We start from the raw sequence: 22781 nt of genomic DNA on the forward strand, positions 1-22781 counted from the left end.
TCCCATAACTTAAAGTGTGACCCTCACATTTTATTATGAAAAATTGGGGAAAAGAATCCATCTGCAAGCCTTGTGTTGTTGTTTAATGTTATCTAAGCTGACAAATTGTAAATAAAGTGGAGTCTACATGCACAGTCCATGCACTACATGCAATTTTAACCCAATTGTCAATGAAAGCTGGCACATGCAACCTGATTCAAAGGGTGTGTGCTGCTACTCTATGCAGGCAAACAGACCAGTCAGAGGCTTCAGTACTCCCCCAAAGGATTTTAAACATAGCTTGGGCTCAGAACCATCCAAAGTAATAATCGAATTATACATATCAAGTTATTTGCTCCAATCTGGGAATAGGCAGCCTCCTTCAAATGACCAATCCTTGCCAGTAGCACTGCTTAAAAGAAGCATTATGGGTCAAGACAGACAATGCTTTTGACAATGGTGATTTTAAACAGTCTAGGGTTCGAATTGTTTGAAAAAATAAAAGCAAGCAGTAAAGACTTACCCCAAGATGTTTACTCTAAACATCAAGTTGCAGACTTCACTATTTTCTTACACCAAACTACTCTGCATATACAGTGACACCGAAATGTATTTAGTTGCTCACACATGCAGGTTACATTATGCCAAGACATATTTGTCCTAAATGTTCCCACCAAAGTCATTTTTAGGTTCCAGTTTGGCTCCCTTAAGGTAAAGTGGAGGACGGAGGATGTAATAAAAAATGTGATCTGTTTCAAATACCACACTGACTTTTTTGTCTTTTTATTTTTCTCCTTTAAACAATACTTGCACGTCGCCTTGTTTGTCCTCGCATTTACAGCACAGGCATGTGCACGGTTGCCTCTCACCAGCACATCAACAATTACTTTCCCTCGTTCCATGGTCGTGTCCAAATTCATGGGCTGCATCCTCCTGAGGACCCGGCCTTCGCGGTCTACGTGGGCCGGGTCCTCAGAAGATCGGGTAGGCCGGAAGTAAACGGCCGTGAAATTGGATGGTCTAGCCTTCTGATTAGCGTCACCGCTGTCTCGGTGGAGTTTAATAAACTCAGCCGTCTGCTCCTTGCTGTCTAAAATATAACAGGACACTGGAGTAAACTCTCGGCCATCTCACACTTCTGTTTAATCAGTTTTCTGTTTGACGTTTAGTCAGCTGTGTAAAAACCAAGGAGGAACCCACCCGGGGGATTAATAAAGTCTTATTTTATCTAATCTAATAACTTTAATCTCAGCCAAACCGATTTACTCACGAACAAACAAAACACTGAAAAAAGCCCAACAATAACATTTTTAGGTTGTCTAAGTGACTTATATATTACGTTTGTCACGGCCGGGCGGGTTACACACAGTAATTCGGCGTGCCCGTGTGGCGTGCTGGCTAGACCCAAGCGCGGCGAAGGCTAGCGGTGGGTTTGGAGCAGGCACGCAGTTATTCTAGTAACGATCAGTGCACGAAGCGTGGCTTCGGAACGGTCGTTACCGACAGAGAGCGAGCGGAGCCGGGAAGAGAAAAAGGATTGAAGGGATAATCACTCACGGTTGCTGAATCAGGCGGAGACTGACGTCGGCAGAGTTTCGGAGCTCCTGACACGAAGAGAATGATGTCTGAGTGGCGAACAGGTGGGTGGCGTCTCTCTTTTAACCCCAGCCCCGGCTGACAACGTTTAACCCGAGCAGCGAAAGTCCGCGGTGATCTGAAAATGATGTGCCGGGAGTTGTGCCATTCTCGGCCGCATCAGTAACCCTCGAGCTCCCGGCTAGCTATCGAGCTGGTGGGTAGCAGACGTCTCCGAAAACGTCGAAGCACTTTAGCAAAGATGCGATATCTTGATAAACCGAGCAGATATTTGATGTTTACACAGCTACTTTCTCGCCTGAAAATATGTTAAAAGTTTATTTTGTGACCCAGAAAGATTAATAAGAGTAATTTTAAAACTTAGTAGCGGCCGCCATTAGCCGGAAACTGGAGCTTGGCTGGGCCGCGCTATGAATTCTGGGATATGGTGGGCCACGAAGGACACACCCGACCCATCCTTCAAATTCGGAAAAAGGAGCACGCATTTGTCGGCTGCATTCGGAGGGGTCTACGAATTTGGACAGCCTTCGGCGCGTCGCTGTGACGTAATCGGTCTACAAATGCGGCCTCAGGAGAATGCAGCCCATGAATTTGGACACGACACATAACAGAAGAATCCTGATTGTGTAACCGTCTGTCAAACCAGTTTTTTTTCTCCTCACTACTTAAATACCAAACCACAAAGCTGCAGAGGGAGGAAGGACCCTCCCCTCCCTGTGACTCATTCTCATAAGAGCGTAAGCAGCCGCTACATGCCATAGAGTAGTATTCCATGACTCCTGCCATTATCTACTACCGTCATGTTGTCTTCACCGGCATCATCATCATGGTTGGTGTTGCTGTAGTGCCGGTTCCCCGTGCCAAGCTGCTGTAACTGACAGCTATGCAAAAAGATGTAGCAGTCGGGTTAGGTTGCACCTTCATAGAAATGTTCAGCTGTTGAATTTATTTCTTTTTCTTAAAGTGCAATTTAAGATTGGACTGCTAAGTCTGGGTAGTAAAACAATCCACTAACTACATAGTGACAAGCGGCAAAAGTATGTGAAAGCAGAGAGGGATATTTGGAGTGAAAGAGTGAGGATGTGAAGATGTGAAGTCCAGGAGAAAGCCAGCGAAGGCAATCAGCAGGTGCCGAGGACGAAGAAACTCAACTCTGGGTCAAAGAAAGACTGCGTCAGGGGGATTTTCCAGTGAAGTTTAGGGTCTCTGTAGTATTATGTCACTCTTACAGCTCCATTAAGCTATAATGAGGGTGTTACCTAAATTATAATGTCACAGTGGCTACTGCCAGCAATACTATTACACTTGGCTTCATAAAATATCAAACCTGTCACTGTATCAGCTTTTCTGTATGACAATATTAGACACAGCTCTGGTCAGTGTCTGAAACCGAGAGGAAAAATGGCATATACGAATGTGAAAATTTGCTTGGGCACGGATCAAAGTGTGGCACCGGCCACTGTTGGGACATGCTCAGCAAGCACGAAGGCACAGAAACCACGTCACATGCCATTGTGAGAAAAACGCTAGGGAACCGTGCCAGAGGGTAAATATCCACTTGACGATGGCATGCGTGCTGATCTGGAGTACACACCCTCTGCCCACAGATAGGAGGAGCCTTTTATCTTAAACTATACACACACAGGCTCGGTAATGGTGACCAGACAGAAAACTAACAGCACAGAGCAATGAGAAACTGCTGATGGAGCATCTTTAGTGAACACGGAAAGTTTTAAAAATGAATAAAATGGTAAATAAATATGCATTTAAGGCCAGACTGCATCGCATGTCAAGTGCTCTAGCTGTGCTGCCTGTCTGAAAAATGTTGATATAAACGTTAATATACATGCTACAGGGTTCAGCCACTTGTCATTCCCTAACTAGACGCTGAAATAGCTCTCCTTTTCTATTCACTCCTCCATAATATGTTATTCAGCTCCTTTTCAAAGGGCGTCCTTTTTCTAAGGATCATTGCCCGAGCCGCAAAAGTTGAGAAACAGAGGCGTTTTTTGTCACTGACGGGAGCAATTTGATGCTTATCGCAATTTCAGTGCGCCACTTGGTCTCCACTCTATGTCGTGGCCAGCTACGGCACAAAATGTTACAATTTTGCAATAGGAAACATTAAAGTCGACCACAGAAAGCTGGCCTCACAGACCACAGTGACAGAATACACCTGAGGAGCTTCTCAAAGGGACTGTTTGTGACTTCACTGTCTAAACAAAACGAATAAATGTGCTCAGAGCTAAGGTCCATTTCTTAAACACACACAAGCACGCAATTATTGGCAACTAATTGGCTAGCATAGCGTTACGGTACAAGGACAGCGTGGTCATTAAAAAGACATTTCCTGTTTGAGTTCACTGATGCTTCCACTGATAAGCACAAAGACACACTCTCATATTATCGCCGATTGCAGGCACCAGTCTAAAAGTAGAGAAGTTGAAGCTGGAAGGTGTCATAATGTAATTTTTGTTCATGTAGGCCCATTTGAGCCAGACGTGAGTGTAGTTCAAAACACTGTTCGAGAGAATCAAGGCATCCATTAAGGCAAAAGCACTCAGTAACACAAGTAAGTATGCCTGAAACAAAATCTAACTACTTCTAAAGGCATAGCGTGTTTATACCAAGTGCGCTGACTTCAATGTTAAAATGCCCACCAAAAATGTTGTTATAGCATAAAGCTAACGAATTAGGCTATATACTAATGCTGATTAGGAAGCTGGTTTGTTACCGTGCAGTGTGCCAATCCAGTCTATTCATATGTCATGCATTTTCTTTTTTTTTATAGCCTTTAAAATGCAGCATGACATCATGAACCGGTGCGTGATGTCACAATGGCTACACGAATCTTTTTAAAATCTTGAATGGAAAGGACAGGTCTGCCCTTATAGCATTCTGCAAGCTGAATAAAAATAATTTTGTATATTTAACTCTGTACAGCTATAAGTAGTGTTTGGGGTAACATGTCCATGTTACTGTAATCATATTACAATTTTGCATCAGTGATGCTCTAATGTAATTCACAATCGAACTCAATATCATAATTATATTTTAACTTGCGTCACAAGGATTCTTAAGTTATCTGCATAACACTCATTAAAAAAACATAAAATATGTGTTTTTATTAATCCACACTTGCACTACAATTAGCTGATTTTGGTTCATATGCAGGGAGGAGGAAAAGAATCAACAACTTTTGATGTGTTGTTATGTGTTGGTGCTTGGGACTATAGCCTCAGGTATTTTGTTGACTGACAATCATGCGACAGTGTATTTCAGCTCTTGTTATTCAGTAATGTTATAGTAATGTGACAAGTAGTGGTCCTACGTAATGCACTGCGTTACTTTTAAGAAAACTAATGTGTAATGTGTAATACAATACTTTTTAAAGTAATGTCCGCAGCACAGGCTATAAATCATCATCACTATGGTGCTACTGAATAACTCTACCATCATCATTCTTAAATGCTGTGCATTATGCATGTACTACATTTCACACTGATCTGTCAAATAGTGGCTGCAATAGTTCCATGTGAGACTAATACTGATATTATTCCAGTTACTCTTTGAAGTGGCCAATCCTTGTTGGTTCTGTCCATCAGTGTGATTAGTAAATCACAACTAATGCTTTTTTTGTAGCTTTTTTTGTTTTGTTTGTTTTTTGCTTCAGCCTCTGCCATTATTTTATTTTATTTTTTGAACTATGACATAATACCTCAGTGTCATTGTCTCTATCCTTACATACATTCATGCACCTATTGTAGCCTGACGTAACCTTAGACTGACCTACTTTCACTACATCAGAGGAAAGGAAAGGACTTGCTCGAGTGTAAATGGTAAATGGTAAATGGCCTGTATTTATATAGCGCTTTACTAGTCCCTAAGGACCCCAAAGCGCTTTACATATCCAGTCATCCACCCATTCACACACACATTCACACACTGGTGATGGCAAGCTACATTGTAGCCACAGCCACCCTGGGGCGCACTGACAGAGGCGAGGCTGCCGGACACTGGCGCCACCGGGCCCTCTGACCACCACCAGTAGGCAACGGGTGAAGTGTCTTGCCCAAGGACACAACGACCAAGACTGTCCAAGCCGGGGCTCGAACCGGCAACCTTCCGATTACAAGGCGAACGCCCAACTCTTGAGCCACGATCGCCCGAGTGTAAGGAGGCATACCTTCGGTCAAAGGGCGATGACCTCATAATTTTATGTTGTCCACCCGCAATTATGCAACATTCCCAGCGCCACCCATGTTGGCGAGGCTAGGGAGGAAGCGCTGAGGACAGACAGATCTCCCCCTCTCGCTCTCCGGGGGCCAGGAGCAGAGACAAGCCAGATATGATTTTGCAGGAAGGAAAAGAGAAGGGAGGGGAGCACTGGATAAGAATGTTGCTGCTGCTTTATTTTATCCTTTCGCTTTCTTAACTCTGACCCAGGCTTGTGTTATGAATGCCACAGAGGTGGAGTTATTACAGACACAAAGGCAAGCCAGGTCTAATCTTGTTACTATTCATTTCACTAACAATTATAGGCTCCTTTTACAGAGAAGGCCATAATTCAGATCCATGTAGTTCAAGGGGAACTGAATGAAGCCAAACTTATGCAGCGTCGAGAATGGCTACTGCCACTTCATGCTAGTTGAAGTGCTTTAGTGACTGGCCTCTGCGCCTTGTGACATTTTTAACATTCCTACAGTCACCTCAAAGCCTTGTCTGTTCTCTTCCGCTTTACTTTGCAGTCCTTCACTGAACTTGTTCTCGGCTGTCTAGCAGGTGATTGAAGTGCTGTGGACTACAGGGCGCCTCAGTCTAGTTAAAAAAAAGAGAAGACAATTACTACATCAGGAAGCTTCTGTCAACTGGAGGGATACACACAAGAAGGGCCCAGCCAAAAACAAGGAATGCAAACACACCCACGTAAGCCTATCTGCTTACCAGTGCTGGAGATATTTGGATCTACTCACCTTATATTTAAAAAGTCAGTGTAGACAGCATCCATGCCTACCCTAAGTCTTTCATCTCCTCCCTAATTCTTGTGCCATGACGGGGCACTTCATCATCAGAATCTCTCCATCCACCTAGTAGCAAAGATTTGACACGACGCTGGCAAAGGAAGTGGATCCACACCCCCTTGGCCAGCAATCAACCACTACAGACCTCACTACCTGTCTGCCTCGACTGTTACAGTCTGGCAGTCAGCATTCCTGCCCTGCCCTCCACAGTGTCAGCAGCTAGTATATTAAACACTTTTTTTTAAAAAAGGTAAACATTGTCTGAAGTGTAAATTTTTGCACGTCACATCTTCTTTTTTTTTGCCTTTGTTTTGTATTTTCTTGCCCTGAGGCAAATTTTTCATCTGCTTTATGCTTTGCACTAACTGCACTGGAACACAAGCAGTTAAGAAATTGAAGAAATGGATGAACAGATAAGGAATTAAAAATAGCTGGCTTACAGTGTGTAAATATTCCTGTAATGTTCAACTAGTATGGAACACCCAGAAACCCCTTTATACCAAGAGTCAACACTTGAACCTCAAAGGCATTGTTCCTCTCACAAGTACTGCACTAAGTGCTGGAGCAGGGCCAAAACAATTAAAGTCTATCACTGTCCAAACACTTACAGACTTCCACCGTATCACTAAATCTGTATGTTTACCATAACATATCAGTTTCTGTGTTGGCCATTTTATTTTAAGACGCGTTCATAACTGCGCACGCATAATCTTTTATCATTCTGCTGGGCACCGTTTCTTAAGCGGGCCATGCAAACATTGGCAGACTTATTTTTTCCTTCCTCATCCCTGACTCTCATCTACTAAAAGTTGAGCTTATAAAAGTAAATTGCATGTCTATAAACGAACCTCCTGGGTTTGTGGGGCCATATTCGAAGTTGCTTCACTGCAGCAAAACAAACCCTAAGTTATGTAACATGCAGTCATACTCTCTACACCAAAAATTAATTAATTAATTAATAAATAAAGTATCAAGTTGGTTTGGGTTGCCAAGCTTCTTCCTTTATCTGTTTTTGACAAAAGTCCTACATTATCAACAAAATGTTAAGTTTCTATTTTTAAAGAAGATCACCAAACCAAGCCACAGCTTTCTCATCTAAACCCTCAATGCTTAACAGCGCACAGTTTTTATGATTTTGTACTTTTCAAATACAAAAGTCCTTTCCACTGTGGTATAAACAACTGTTTACTCCATTCAAATCTGTTAGTCATTCTCCGTTCAGTAGCATGTTAGCTAGTCAAAACTTGTCAGTGTAAGATACTAGAAATTTCTTCTGCGTAAATGTGGTGTCCCATTTGACTCTCATGTTACATTTTCTACACTGTAACTGATTTATGTTATTTCTTTGTATCATTTTCTTTAAGACTCTATCCATTCAGTCATACGCATAGTTATCCATACATTTTCTGCAGTGTATAAGCAGACAGGTGAGGCTATGATTTGTGGCTCCGCTCCATGGTAACATTCCACCCATGAATACCTGTGTCTCTCGTTCTCTGACTGCCCTACTTTCACCCACACATGACTCATCTCTAGCCTGCTATCTGATAAAGACTCTTTGTCCTGGCCTCTATTTTGAGAAAGCAAGTTTGTGTACCTTCGTGTCTCCTGTTACTATTTTCAAATATCCTACCCATTCCTCAAATAATATTTTTGCTTTCTTAATGCTGGCAGTACCGCATAATGTGCCTCGTTTACTGTTGTCATAACCTAAAGTTATGAGCAGCCACAGCTGCTGATATAGTCTTATCGCTTGTGCACTGCGTGGGAGGTTTGTCATGCAATGTAGTGCCACAAGGAGGCCACGCAAAGTCCAAGAAATTATACAGGGTTTTGCTTACTGACAGGAAGGAGAGGACAAAATTAAGCTTTAAGCCAAACCCACTACTCCGGTGTACTGTAAGCAACTGTAGAGATTAGATTAGAGTTGCTATCAAATGTATGCGGTATTGTGGACCACGTATGAGCTAAATCAGTGATTACAGATGGTTTATGGATTTCCAGTAACAAGTTTGGTGACATGAATGCCAAAATGTTCCAACTTAATTAAAACTTATTTTGGTTGTGGATGAAAGACAAAAAACATCCTAATCCTATGTGTGTGTGTGTGTGTGTGTGTGTGTGTGTGTGTGTGTGTGTGTGTGTGTGTAAAAAGAGAGAGAGAAAGAAAATGCTATATGACAACATGCTAAACTGAGAATAGGTGTAGAGGTGTTCGGTGTAATATGTTACCGTATGTTATAATCACAAAGTGTTATACATTACAAGGTGTAATCTGTTAAAAAGTGTATTATGTTACAAAGTGTAATATGCTACCCAGTGCTAAACATTACAAGGTGTAATTTCTTAAAGCATTAAAGGTTACAAAGTGTAACATGTTATAGTGTAATGTGTTACAGTTACTTTACAGTGTTATACATTACAATGTACTGTAACATAGTAATGTGTTATAGTACATAAAGACTAAAGACTAAATTCAGTAATCACATTAAAGTTACAGTTGTGTTTTTACTTGTGTTACAGTGGCTCCTCAAGTAAGTAGAAAGAAGCAAATAGAAAGAAACTATTTACCCCAAAAATCATCAAATATGCTTTTGTTCCCTGTGCACTATCACTGCAGTCACCTGTAGATATTCCTTTATTTGTATTTGTCATCATTAGAAGTTTGTGTCAGCGTGTGTTACTGTACTGTCAACTGGTCATTATACTGACAATGCACTTCAGTAATTGAGATGTAATATGACAGTTATATGACAGTAGTGATAAAGGCAACAGAATTCTTTCTCCAGGAAGTAATTAAACAATATAATGCACTGTTACTTATCAAAGTATCATAGTATCAAATAATGTGTAATAACATGTCTGTTTGGAGTAACAGTTCAACACTGGAGATGCGTGTTGCATGTTGGAGATGTGACATGTTGATTAACACATTTTATGTAGAACTTTAACAAAAACCGAGAAGAGAGGGCACATCATGCCAGTTCTCAGCTCCATACATCGACTTAGAGAAAACACAGTTTTGAATTTAAAGTACTGATTGTTGATGAGCATTTCTGCCGTAGACACTTTGGCATTTCAAACTCAGACTGTATTCAGTCATCAGGAAAGTTCTTGAAGTCATAGAGAAATGGAGAAGAGGGCAGTGTTACTGTATCCTGGACTTTTTATAACCACGGGACTGCTGGTCATTGGAAAGAAAACAGGTTTGAGATACTTCTGGATTTTAGATCTGGATGCCACATGTTTTTATAAATTTATATTTAAACCTGGGGAGTTGTCAGGTAAGATAACTAATGTTAACTAGCTCCCACCTTTGAGCCAGGTTTTGGGGTTGTGAGCAAATGGATCAGTTGGAGTCTTATTAGTATTGACTTATTGTTATAGCCAGCCTCAAGTGGCCATAGGAGGAACTGCAGTTTGTGAGCACAAACTAATAATAATAACAGACATAGAAAAGCAATACAAGTAACACTTTGCTGACTTGCAAAGGGGAATTCACTGTATTAGTTAGGTGCACATTATTTCAGTTTGTTTGTTTGTTTTTTGCATTAAAAAAGGTTAAATTTTATTTTTTACTGTTATCTAAAATGCATTTTTTCCACACATTCCTTTAGTTTTCCAGTTTTGACTATCTGGTATATGTAAAGGCAAAAACTGGATAAAGTGTGCAACGAGCAGGACACAAGCACACTTTTAGATATGTTAGTTACACGTTGCTACAGTCCAACATCAGATAGACTTTGCACTTGGGACCCGGCAGGTTAAAGGGCTAGTATCCAGTCTAACTGCTTCAGACATTTGCTTTCTGGTCTGGAAAACTTCAGAGCTTCAGTGTATGTGTGAAAACGACTTCAGTCTCTTAGTCTCCATTATCGTTTCCACCTCTAAATCAATCATCTGAGCTCTTTTCCTTCCTGCTAATCTTTCCTCTTTTCTCCTCCTCCCCCTCCACTTCCTTCTACTCCTCTTCCTCAATCTTATCCTGCTCCAGTACAAACGTAATAGCGAGTGTCCATCCAAAACTCTGACTGCAGAAAACCCCAGAGGACACTGCATATTTTCACCCTGCCCTAACAAGCACACACACACACACACCAAGTACACATACCCCTCTCAGCTGCCTGTCTAATCACCACACCCATCTGCTTGACATCAGCCTGTGATGTCATCATGGGACCAACGCTGGCATGCTGTCCAGTGTAACTTCATCATCATCAGCATCATCTTTTGGCTTGGGTTGGAAAAGTCTCAGATGGGAGGCAGCTGGATTGTAACAATTCCTTCACTCACTGCCTGTGTGTGTGTGTACGTGTGTGTGTGTGTGTACGTGTGTGTGTGTGTGTGTAGAAGAAGCGAGGCTGAAAGACGCAGTTGCTCTAATTTAAACAATCTGAGGCTTGGCTTTCTTGCGCTAATTTGTACAGTTTATAAAGGGCTCTCTGCTCAGATTCAAATCGTGTTTGTCAATATTTTAGCTGCCTGGTAAATATCACAATGATTACGTTCATTAAAGACTAAAACTGGAAGGAATGCAAGGTAGTTTAGAGACAAAGACTAAGAGAAACTGACTAAGGGAAGCGACAGTCTGAGAAGAGGTATGGAAATCAGTATGGATGGGACAGAAGTGGACAGGATGGGGTGGGGTGACAGGGAAAGGCGAGGCATGACAGGATGGGATGGGACAAGACAGGAAGGTGTCAGTACTGTAAGGTGGGTCAGCACAGCACTGCTGCATCGACAGCAGGAAAAGTGGAGAAAAAATATGATGACAGAGTGAAAAATTGGATTGGATATAAATGGATACAAATTTAGTAGGAAAGGTAAAGAGAAAGATATAAAGACGGAGTTGTTGCCTTTGTCTTTTTAAATGCAGCTTCAGAGCTGTACAGTACATGTATGTTGGACTGACTCAAAATTAATCTTGAGCGTGCATGTTCATTGTTTAAATTAGCAAATACTTGTTAGGATCACTGCCTCGTTAGCTTTGTTTTTCTGTAGGCTTTTATTGCAATAAGAAAAAGCCAGCTTTACTGGATTCATATACACTTTATAACCTGGATTTAATTTGGAGTTTTAATGAGCATTGCAGTTATTTAGTTTGGTTTGCTTGATGCCATTATAAACAATAACATGATCCCAGATCAAGGGTTACAGAAAACTTGGCTTTATCATGAAGTATCATACCAATGTAATCTGTCACGAGTCTGGTAACCTACTAAAATGTCAGGTTTTTCTCCGTTATTGAGAGCAGAGCTTTGGAAATCAGCCTTGCTCACCAGCTCTTCTACACAGCTGCACTCAAGTTTTTTGCACCCTGTGTTTTATTTTGTATAACTTTATTGATGCCATCAAATGCCCCCCCTTCCCCCGTTAATTCCCACCTGAAAAAATATCCTAGTATTTAATTAGTAACAGCTTCATGACTGCAAGGGCAAAGCGAACAAACTTTGCAAGACTCTTGGGAAAATTTGGAAATATAGTAAGCCCTCCTTCCCCATCACCAGGCCAGGGTAAAACTTGAAAACACAAACAAACAAACAAACAAATAGCGAGAAAAACAAAATAAAAAAACAACAAAAAATTGGTGACCATTTGGCAACCACCGATAACTAGCAAGAAAAGAATGAGCATTCCCACACTGGTTGGTTGGCAGAGTTGATGAAAACTCAGTTGCTAAGACCCAGTCATGCAGGCCCTGAGTCTGATAAGTGACCCCATGGTAACCACTGGTTGCTAGGTAAAAATGTGTATTCCCCATCCAGCTGACGAATGGTTACTTGAGGTTTCTGACTTTCACTATAGTGAAAAAAAGGGATTGGCCAGCTCTTACGTAAGCATCTTGTGTGTATTTAACACAATTGCCTCATGCTTTAAAGTTAAGTGTAACTACATAGTGTAGAAACGACATGATATGCAGAGAGGCTAGATTAAATTGTTCATATCATGTTCAAGTGAAGTAAGTCAATAATATATCAATGTTAAATCCCGCGACACTGCACGGGTTTCAGACTCGCGCTCTTTAGATCGTGGTTTCAGGAAGGCATCCATCTCAGTCAAGTCGAGCAGCCACCTCTAGTTTTTTTAGTATACCAAAAAAAGTAAATTGGGTGGTTGTTGCATTAAAAAAGTCTAACTTGTAATTTGAACACAATAATTTCATGTTTCTATGAACGTAGTTAAATCATGAAGAATCTGTACGAAATTCAACAACTTAATTTGTTCTTGTTGAGACGACATGATACAATCTAGTAAGAGTGCTTAGTTGCTGAACTCATGAAATTCACAAGATCGCACAAGATTTCAAACTGCAGGAAAATCACTGGAGTTAGAAGAGGCAGACAACTACACACGCACCACGTGCATGCTATTGCTATTTATTGTGTATTATTACAAAAACAAAAAAATTCTGTGTAACCCACATAAAATGGGGGTACCACTTTAAGGACTGATATGAGGAGAGATGGACAGCCTGCCCAACCAATCGAAATGCACAGGTCCCAGTATGTTTTGACCAATGGGAGAGTAGTCTGCCGCTGTATGTCCCACCTACGTGCTCTGAGTTTGCTGCTATGTGTGGAGGTAGTCGCGTGCTGGCAGGAGAAAAGAGAGACTGAAGCTTTTGAGCTGGAAAAAAAGTATTAGATATAAGTTGCAACCAACTGTGTTGCACATAAGTTCACTGGTTATCAGCTACCTTTCATGTTAAAAGTAGCCACAGTGAGTAAGCAGGCAAATGCTGCATTTTTCTGGTGACTTTAAAAAGTACCGCGTGGAGCTAAACTGTTAGCCTTTGTTAGCTCTGGTTGCTATCAACTGCCTGGAAGTTCATCTCAATCTGCTTCCAGAAGTAAGGTAACACTTGAAGCGCAACTTTTGTTTATTTTTCCTTCATGTCGTATTACGGTTATTAAAGAGAAAACATGTCCTGTTACGTTATTTAGAGCCCTGCATTTTCCGACCGAGAGACACTATGCCATTGTCTTCGGCCGTGATGCGCTGAGATCGGTGAGCACATGTTATATGTCTCAGTTAGTTCATGTCTGTTTCACATTTTATCGTTGAGAAACTGAATTAATCTCAATTGTTTGATTAATAATTGTCGCATATGCGACATATATGCATATGCACTGACTTTACTTGGTTTAATGCATAGTTTATGTAAGAGAGATGTTTTATTTTTGCAAAATTGAGTATTTTTATTGCAAATTTATGTTGAATGTGATTTAAACAAAATCCTAAGTTGTGAATTATAGCTAGAACAGCATAATTAATATCTGAATTGCTCTTCTGACCCTGTCTGTTGACAGGTCAGGTTTTTTTTGTATGCTGAATTGTTCCTGAGGTGGATTCCTCCGGTGAAATAGATGGCGAGCCTTCCCACCTGGACTTAGAGAGACTGAGATTCGCTTCTTTTCCACTTGATGATCTGCTGCACCTTGCGGTGTGGTAGGACTGTATCACTCACACTTTCACGCACAGCTGGTTATACATAAGACCACTGACTGACATTCTTTCATCCCTATTTTCTTTCACACCCTAGGAATTTTTTGGACTTTACCCCTTGGACATTTTTTATTTGGGACTTTAAATAATGAGCTGTTGTGTAGAGCATTCTCCACATGTGAAAAGAGTGTGAGATTTTCATTTGAATGTACATTGGATTTGTGTAATCTGTTTCTATAAGAGTTAAGGAGTCAGGTTTGTACAAAAGGCCAGCCAGTTCGCAGAACTCATGAACGGAGCCACATCTGCGGAGTAAGATATCAGCATACTGCTGCCGTTTAGCCAATGAGCGGTGAGGCAACCCATTCTCTTCGCCAATCAGAAGACACAATTCTACCTCATCACTACGCACACGTCGACGCAGAGAGTTCGGTCGGAGCTGCAGGTGGGAAGAGTCAGCAGAGTTTACTCACCGTGTGGATTTTCGTTCCTTCTAATGCTGTTAGCGGTGTGCGTCCATGAGACTGTAAGTTTCTGTGTTTTATCGTGTTTGTTCTTTGCTGCGGCCATTATCCTCCCTTGTTTAATCCTTGGCGCACACTTTGTTTACCGATTGTTACTGCCGTTTACTGCGAAGCAGCCTCTGCCGTGCGGTCATTAAGGGACCGTCACTAATTTCTCATGTTAGCTCTAATGTAAAGTGCCTAGTTAGGATTTATGTAAATAGTAAAATTAGCATTTGTTGACACTCCCTTATTTTGGTTGAATGTTCCACTATCCAGTATTGTTTGTATTGTTGTATTACACATTTAATTCACTCTGTTCACCTAATTATGGAAGACTTTTATGTTCTTTCCAACAGAAACCACACCATCACTCACCACACGGCATATAGCATTTTACAGTCTGTTAAATCCCCTCACTCACATTATGGATGTGTGCTTCGGATTCTTGCTAAATAAATGAGTGAACGACAGATACCTGAGTGGCAGTGGATTTTGTGGATATGCCATCTGTTCTTATCGGACAACCCTGTTGAGATTGTGGATTCTTAAGAGTCAGCACCTTATCATCTACATCAGTCATAGTCAGGAGGTCAAGTCCATCCCACTTACAGTGACCTCCTCCATTACATGGTCCTTCGAGCCGGAGTTACAGTTTCACAGGCAAGATGGCTTTCTCATCCACTCCTCGTCCTCGTCGCGATGGTCATCGGCCTCGTTACCTCGATGACTTCTTGGTGCAGTTGCCGAGGAGATCACTACCACAGGTGCATGTGTCGCACAACCAGTCCCCTGATGACCATGGGGCACATCCCAACACCTCAGCCACTCCAGCTGACCAGACTTCTCAGCATGGCACCTCAGACGTGGTATTATCAGCACTGAGAGAAATGCAGGAAGATAATAATCAGCTCAGACGAGAGGTTCAGACTCTGCTTGGTGCCCTCTCTCTCCGGTCCTCAGCCCACCAGACGTCACCAGCTCCCCAACCTTCTGCATTAGGCCCCCGTACCCAGGACCAGAGGCAGTCCTTGTGGACTGATTCCATGCCTCAGTCTCCTCATCCTGACCATGCCTCCAGACACTACCCACACACGGTACGTTCCTTTCACATACCAGAGGATGACATACAGGATTTACCTTGGCCAGAGGCATCACTTCCACTTGATCCTCAGAGTGCTGAGCCATTCCCTGTTCCACCACCTCCGGTATCAGAAATTCCTGCTAGTGCAGCAACCTCAGGTCCTTTCAGATGTACGTCACCTTATCAGTACAGTCAACTTCCTGTGACTGAACAGGTCGGGAAAATTAACGTGAAGGACGAGTATGGGCCTGGAGCATGTGTGAAGAGGCAGGTCACCCCTGAATATGCAGAGCCATACACCTTTCAGCGCCAACAACCAGAAAGCTTCCGGGAGATGACTGGGGACCCGCCTCGCTGGCCGCCAACGGATTCCAAAGCCTGGAGGAAATATGGTCAGCACGAACCTCTACCAAGTACAGAGACCGTGTACCGGGGACCAACACCACACATTCCATACTTCACGTCTGATGACCCCAGCCAGTTCGCTCGTTTGCGAATGGCCCTTGACAATATCCTGCCTCACGATGCAACTGAACGTTTCAAGTACCAGATCCTAGTCGATCACCTCAAGTTGGAATACGCCCTCCTTATTGCCGATTCCTACAGCAATAGTCGCTATCCATACAGCCAGACCATGTCATCCCTGATAGAGCTGTATGGTCAACCTCACAAACTTGCCCTGCAGCGGATCACTGACGTGTTGTCAGAGTCTCCGGTGCGAAGTGGTGACAGCCGAGCGTTCCGTCTTTTCGCCCTGAAAGTGAGGGCTCTCGTGGGAATGTTAGAACAGCTTGGGAAAGAGGGGAGAGCAGAACTAGAGTGTGGGTCACACGTCACCAGACTGCTGTCCAAACTGCCACACAGTCTTCGAGCGCAGTTTAAGCGGTTCATCAATCCTCTTCAGACACCCATCCCAACCTTAGCAGATTTGGCAGAGTGGCTTGAATATGAAGTCCGCATCCAAGATGATGATGTGTATTTCCATCATCATCAGCAACCTCGAGAGCCACGTGTGGATCGTGGGAAGGGTGCCAGACCCAAGCAGAGATCTGCAGCGGCAACCACAACCGTCTTATTGGGCTACGACCCTCCTGCTAAAGGCCCAGAGCCTCCAAAACAGGCATCACGTCCAGTTTCCAAATTGGGGAAGCCAAAGAAATTCTGCCCCTTCTGTAATAATCTTCAGCACTATTTCAATCAGTGCACAGATTTCAAGAAGCTCAATATAGAGCAGAAGTTGTCTTGGATTCAGACAGGCAAGCGGTGCTGGAGATGTGGAAGGGACCATCCAGAGGCGCAATGCTACCTGAAAGCTAGATGCCAGCAATGCAATCAGGTGCATTTGGAGACACTCCATGAGATTAATGCATCGCGATCCACTAGTTCTGACAGACCGGCGGAGGAAGCTGTCCAACCCGTCACGTACTACGTTGATCCAACATGGGGGACCAGCTGTGTGCTACTGAAAATGGTCAGGGTGTGCCTCTATAATGGCAAAATGAAGCTAGAGACATATGCCATCCTAGATGATGGGTCAGAGCGCACAATCCTTCTTCACAGTGCTGCCCAAGAGCTGGGCCTTCAGGGAAAGAGGGAGGAGTTGGCGCTCTGAACCATCCGACAAGATATTAGAACGGTGGAAGGACATTCCGTTTCCTTCTCTATAGCCTCCGCCACTGACCCTCGGAGACGGTTCCGGATCCAAAGAGCATTCACTGCCACTGAGCTTGGGCTTGCCAAACACTCACATCCAGCTGATGCACTGCAAAGGTCCTACCGCCACCTGCGAAGTCTTCCACTTCATTCGTTCCACCAAGCTCAACCATTATTGCTGATTGGCTCTGACTACCCACATCTCCTGACTCCAATAGAGCCTGTCCATCTGGGTCCACGGGGAGGACCAGCTGCACTCAAGACACGGCTGGGTTGGACTCTGCAGGGTCCAGCCAAGGTTCTTCTACATCAAGCCTCCACTCCTCAGTGTCTACTCACAAGCACCCTGACTCCCAGTGCTGAACTTCTCAGTAATGTAGCCAAGCTCTGGCAGATGGATGTTCTCCTATACCAGAATGAGAAGGTGGCCACACGTTCAAAACAGGATACCATGGCTGTCAAGATGCTAGAGGAGAAGACCATTAGAGTGGAGGTGGAGGGTATCAACCGGTATGCCACCCCGTTGCTGTGGAAAGAGGAACCAGTCCCGCTTCATTCCACTAAGGACTCTGTCTTGGGTCACCTGCGAGCTACGGAGAAGCGCCTCCTGAAGACGCCTGTACAAGCAGCCACCTATAACCAGGAAATTCAGAAGCTGGTGGATGCAAGCTATGTGAGTAAACTGACCATCGCAGACATGGAGATGGATGGTAGCACCTGGTACATACCACACCACATGGTTCAGCATAATGGCAAGGATCGCGTTGTCTTCAATTGTTCTTTCATGCACAAGGGTAACAGCCTGAATCAGCATCTCCTGCCTGGTCCTACCCTGGGCTCGACGCTCCTGGGTGTGTTACTTCGCTTCCGGGAGTATCCCATTGCAGTGAGCAGTGACATCAAGGGGATGTTTCATCAGGTCCGCCTCTTGACTCAGGACAAGCCCTTCCTCCGGTTCCTCTGGAGAGATATGGATCGCACGAGGCAACCAGAGGTTTACGAATGGCAAGTGTTGCCTTTCGGGACGACATGTAGTCCCTGCTGTGCCACCTATGCTCTGCAGCGGCACGTTCTGGATCACAGCAGCCCCAGCGAGGATACCTGTCACACAGTGGAGAAATGTTTCTATGTTGACAATCTCCTCCAGAGCTTCGCATCATTTCCCGAAGCCCAGCAACTGGTTAACAAAATCCAGCAGTTGCTGCTCACCGGTGGCTTCGAATTACGACAGTGGGCTTCCAACTACCCAGAACTCATCAGTCATATGCCACCTGGATCAGTCTCACAGAGCAGTGAACTGTGGTTTTCCCCCGATGGGACTGATGTACCAGAGCGGACTCTGGGCCTGCAATGGCACTGTCAGTCTGACGAGCTCAGATATCAGATTCGGCACACTGAGCAGTTGGTGGAGCCCACAATGCGCAACATCTATCGGGTTCTGGCCAAGCAGTATGATCCGCTTGGCCTTCTCATTCCTTACACCACTCGGGCCAAAATCCTGGTGCAGCATCTCTGGAGGAAAAGGAGAGACTGGGATGATCCAAATCTGCCAATCGACCTGCTGCAGCTGTGGCATGCATGGGAAAGTGAATTGATTCAGCTCCCTGATGTCTCCCTGCCACGTTGTTACGTGCAGCCAGAGACAGACCCATCCCTTTGCAAGCAGAGCATCCACATCTTCTCCGATGCATCTGAGAAGGCATATGGAGCTGTAGCCTACCTTCGGACAGAAGATCATATGGGGGGAATCCAGGTAGCCTTCCTAGCTGCCCGATCTCGAGTTGCTCCCGTCCGTCAACAGTCCATTCCGAGGTTGGAGCTCTGTGCTGCTCATGTGGGAGCCCAGCTTGCTGCCGTCCTCAAGAGGGAACTCACCCTTCATATCTCAAGCATTGTCTATTGGACCGACTCCACTACAGTCCTGAACTGGCTCCAGTCCCAATCCTGCCGCTACAAGATCTTTGTGGGCTCTAGAGTTGCAGATATTCAAGAGCTAACTGAAGGGAGCCTGTGGAGATATGTCAGATCAGGCGACAATCCTGCCGACGACATCACTCGAGGATTACGGCTTTCACAGCTCACCTCTCATCATCGGTGGCGCCGGGGCCCACCTTTTCTCTGGCAGGCGGCATCATACTGCCCGGAGCTCCCGAACCACGTTTCCCTTGATGATTCATCAGAGCTGCGGAAGGAGAGCTTCTGTGGGAACATCACCAGAATACCTGATCCACATCTACCTGATGTTGGTTCTTTCAGTGGCTACCAGACCTTGCTGGAAGCTTACGTTCGAGCTGTCCATGGGACAGCTGCTGACTCGACACCCACGGCAGAGGATTACAGGCAAGCGGAGTTAGCACTCCTCCGGAAGGTACAGGAAGACAGTTTCCCTGAAGATTTTGTTCGGCTGTCATCTCACAAACCGGTAGCTGCCAGCAGTCGCCTACTTGCCTTAGCTCCTGAGTATGACCCAGAGGCTCAACTGATTCGGGTAGGGGGGCGGCTTCGCAGATGTGAAACCCTCAGTCAAGACATCTTGCATCCTGTCGTTCTTGACCCTCAGCATCCTATCACAAAGCTCATCGTCCAGGATTGCGATCGCCAGCTTGCTCACCCGGGCTCCGAGAGGGTCTTTGCTGAGCTCCGGCGCAGATTCTGGATACTTCGAGGACGAGAGGCCGTCCGGAAGCACCAGTACAACTGTCCTGAATGCAGGAGGTGGCGCAGCCAGCCGGTCATTCCCAAGATGGCTGACCTTCCATTATCCAGTTTAAGACTTCATCGCCCAGCCTTCTATTCAACTGGGGTGGATTGCTTTGGCCCATACCTTGTCAAGATGGGGCGGCGTACAGAGAAACGGTGGGGGATCATCTTCAAATGCCTAACGACCCACGCAGTCTACCTTGATCTGCTTGCCAGCATGGACACTGACTCATTCCTGATGGGACTGCGTCGTTTCATCTCGAGACGTGGGAAGCCCTTCGAACTGCTGTCGGATCAAGGTACCAACTTCAGAGGTGGTAGCTCTGAACTCCAGGAGGCTTTCAACGCACTCGGCCCAGCTCTGAAGTCACAGTTGGCCAGCCAGCAGATTCATTTTCGTTTCAACCCTCCACAGGCTCCACATTTTGGTGGTTCCTGGGAACGGGAGATTCGTTCCATCAAGTCTGCGCTGCATACCATTCTCGGCTCGCAGCATGTCACCGAGGAAGTCTTTAGGACGATACTCAGCGAGGTAGAGAGCATCATCAACTCTAAGCCGCTAGGTTATGTCTCCTCAGACGTAGCAGACGTTGATCCGATCACTCCCAACATGTTGTTGATGGGGCGGCCTGATTCCGGTATGCCACAGGTCGTCTACCCAGAAGCCGAACTCCTGAGCCGTTGTAGGTGGAGACAATGTCAAGCCTTGGCGGATCAATTCTGGATCCACTACATCCGGAATTATCTACCTTCACTCCAGATGCGGCACAAATGGCAGCAGGAAAGAGATGAGTTGACTGTTGGCACTATCGTTCTCATTGTGGACCAGCAGCTCCCTCGTGCCCTATGGCCAGTTGGTAAGGTCAGCCAAGTAATCCCTGGAGCAGATGGCAGGGTTCGAACCGTTCAGATAAAGGTTGGAGACAAGACATATACACGATCAGTGGCACGACTTATCAGACTTCCAGCTCTTCCACCGGAGTCTACAGCCTGACCTTCCTAGTGAAGTGCACCTTTGCTCCGCAAAGTTGGGGGCAGCTGTACAAAAGGCCAGCCAGTTCGCAGAACTCATGAACGGAGCCACATCTGCGGAGTAAGATATCAGCATACTGCTGCCGTTTAGCCAATGAGCGGTGAGGCAACCCATTCTCTTCGCCAATCAGAAGACACAATTCTACCTCATCACTACGCACACGTCGACGCAGAGAGTTCGGTCGGAGCTGCAGGTGGGAAGAGTCAGCAGAGTTTACTCACCGTGTGGATTTTCGTTCCTTCTAATGCTGTTAGCGGTGTGCGTCCATGAGACTGTAAGTTTCTGTGTTTTATCGTGTTTGTTCTTTGCTGCGGCCATTATCCTCCCTTGTTTAATCCTTGGCGCACACTTTGTTTACCGATTGTTACTGCCGTTTACTGCGAAGCAGCCTCTGCCGTGCGGTCATTAAGGGACCGTCACTAATTTCTCATGTTAGCTCTAATGTAAAGTGCCTAGTTAGGATTTATGTAAATAGTAAAATTAGCATTTGTTGACACTCCCTTATTTTGGTTGAATGTTCCACTATCCAGTATTGTTTGTATTGTTGTATTACACATTTAATTCACTCTGTTCACCTAATTATGGAAGACTTTTATGTTCTTTCCAACAGAAACCACACCATCACTCACCACACGGCATATAGCATTTTACAGTCTGTTAAATCCCCTCACTCACATTATGGATGTGTGCTTCGGATTCTTGCTAAATAAATGAGTGAACGACAGATACCTGAGTGGCAGTGGATTTTGTGGATATGCCATCTGTTCTTATCGGACAACCCTGTTGAGATTGTGGATTCTTAGAGTCAGCACCTTATCATCTACATCAGTCATAGTCAGGAGGTCAAGTCCATCCCACTTACAGTGACCTCCTCCATTACAAGGTTACTAGGGTGCACCCGAGCATTGAAACCCGAACATTGAAAACCAAAAATAACACTTGGCCAAGTCATTGCTTTAGTAGTTTGTGTTTTACTTTTCTTTTAATTTTTGTAAGTTTCCTTTCTACCATTGTAAAGTGTCTTTAACCTGTGCTTGTCAACCTTATGGTTTATGTCACTAAAGTTGGCTGGTTCTTTTGAGTTACATTCTTGTCTCTGTGTCTCATTTGAACACACCCCTGTGCTCCTATAGTCGAGCCTATTGGCCCATTGATATATTCTTTTCAACAATTCCCCTTACTGTGTTACATCTGCATCAAATACAGGAAATCATAGCTTTCCTACGTCTGTGAAGGTTCTCAGTCATCCAGGTCATCGTAGTCAAAGGAGCTTGGAAAGAAAAGCGTCTGGACTTCTTTAAGTTGCTTGAAGACGTTTCACCTCTCATCCGAGAAGCTTCTTCAGTTCTAAGGTCAAATGGTGGAGAGTCCCAGATATAAACCTAGTGGGAGGACCCCCCACAGAGGGACAAAAGGACCCCCTGATGATCCTCTAATCGCCTGAGCCAAGGTGGGAAACTGGGCGTGGGTCCCAATCAGCCAGAGTTTCGGGTGTGTTCATTGTGAAACCTGGCCCCACCTTATCATGCGAATTCCTGAGGTCAGATGGCCCAGGATGTGAGTGGGCGTTAAGGCGTCTGGGAAGGGATCTCAAAGCTGGATTATAGATGGCAGAGAGTTGGTGTTGTAAACCCCCGCCTCTGTTCAAAGATGGTCGCTCACAGTGGACATAGATGGCTTCTTTCACTCCTCTTTCAAACCATCTGTCCTCTCTGTCCAAAATGTGAACATCCTCGAAAGAGTGTCCTTTATCCTTAAGATGCAGA

At 44.5% G+C, this 22781-nt stretch overlaps 1 protein-coding gene and 1 long non-coding RNA gene across 3 annotated transcripts; both read left to right on the plus strand.

Annotated features, from left to right (window-relative positions):
* The first annotated feature begins 13164 nt into the window (after window positions 1–13164).
* On the plus strand, window positions 13165–15284 carry LOC147326045 (uncharacterized). Of its 2 annotated transcripts, none has more exons than XR_015130408.1 (3): window positions 13165–13451; window positions 13541–13604; window positions 13907–15284. It is a non-coding gene; the product is annotated as an uncharacterized LOC147326045 (long non-coding RNA). The 2 variants fall into 2 exon arrangements; XR_015130407.1 differs by having other exon boundaries at window positions 13165–13446; window positions 13907–15283.
* Window positions 15285–17643: 2359 nt separating this feature from the next.
* Window positions 17644–22102, plus strand: LOC147326046 (uncharacterized). The gene is made up of 2 exons (XM_086300922.1): window positions 17644–21289; window positions 21626–22102. The coding sequence occupies exon 1, from the start codon at window positions 17677–17679 to the stop codon at window positions 20974–20976; it is 3300 nt and encodes a 1099-aa protein (XP_086157048.1). The 5' UTR covers window positions 17644–17676; the 3' UTR covers window positions 20977–21289; window positions 21626–22102.
* Window positions 22103–22781: the final 679 nt, after the last annotated feature.

Source organism: Aulonocara sp. 'chitande type north' Nkhata Bay, linkage group LG7 (genome assembly GCF_057382095.1).
Source record: "Aulonocara sp. 'chitande type north' Nkhata Bay isolate Kocher_YH1m ecotype deep benthic linkage group LG7, A_spYH_male_GT1.1, whole genome shotgun sequence".
Lineage (NCBI taxonomy): Eukaryota > Metazoa > Chordata > Actinopteri > Cichliformes > Cichlidae > Aulonocara > Aulonocara sp. 'chitande type north' Nkhata Bay.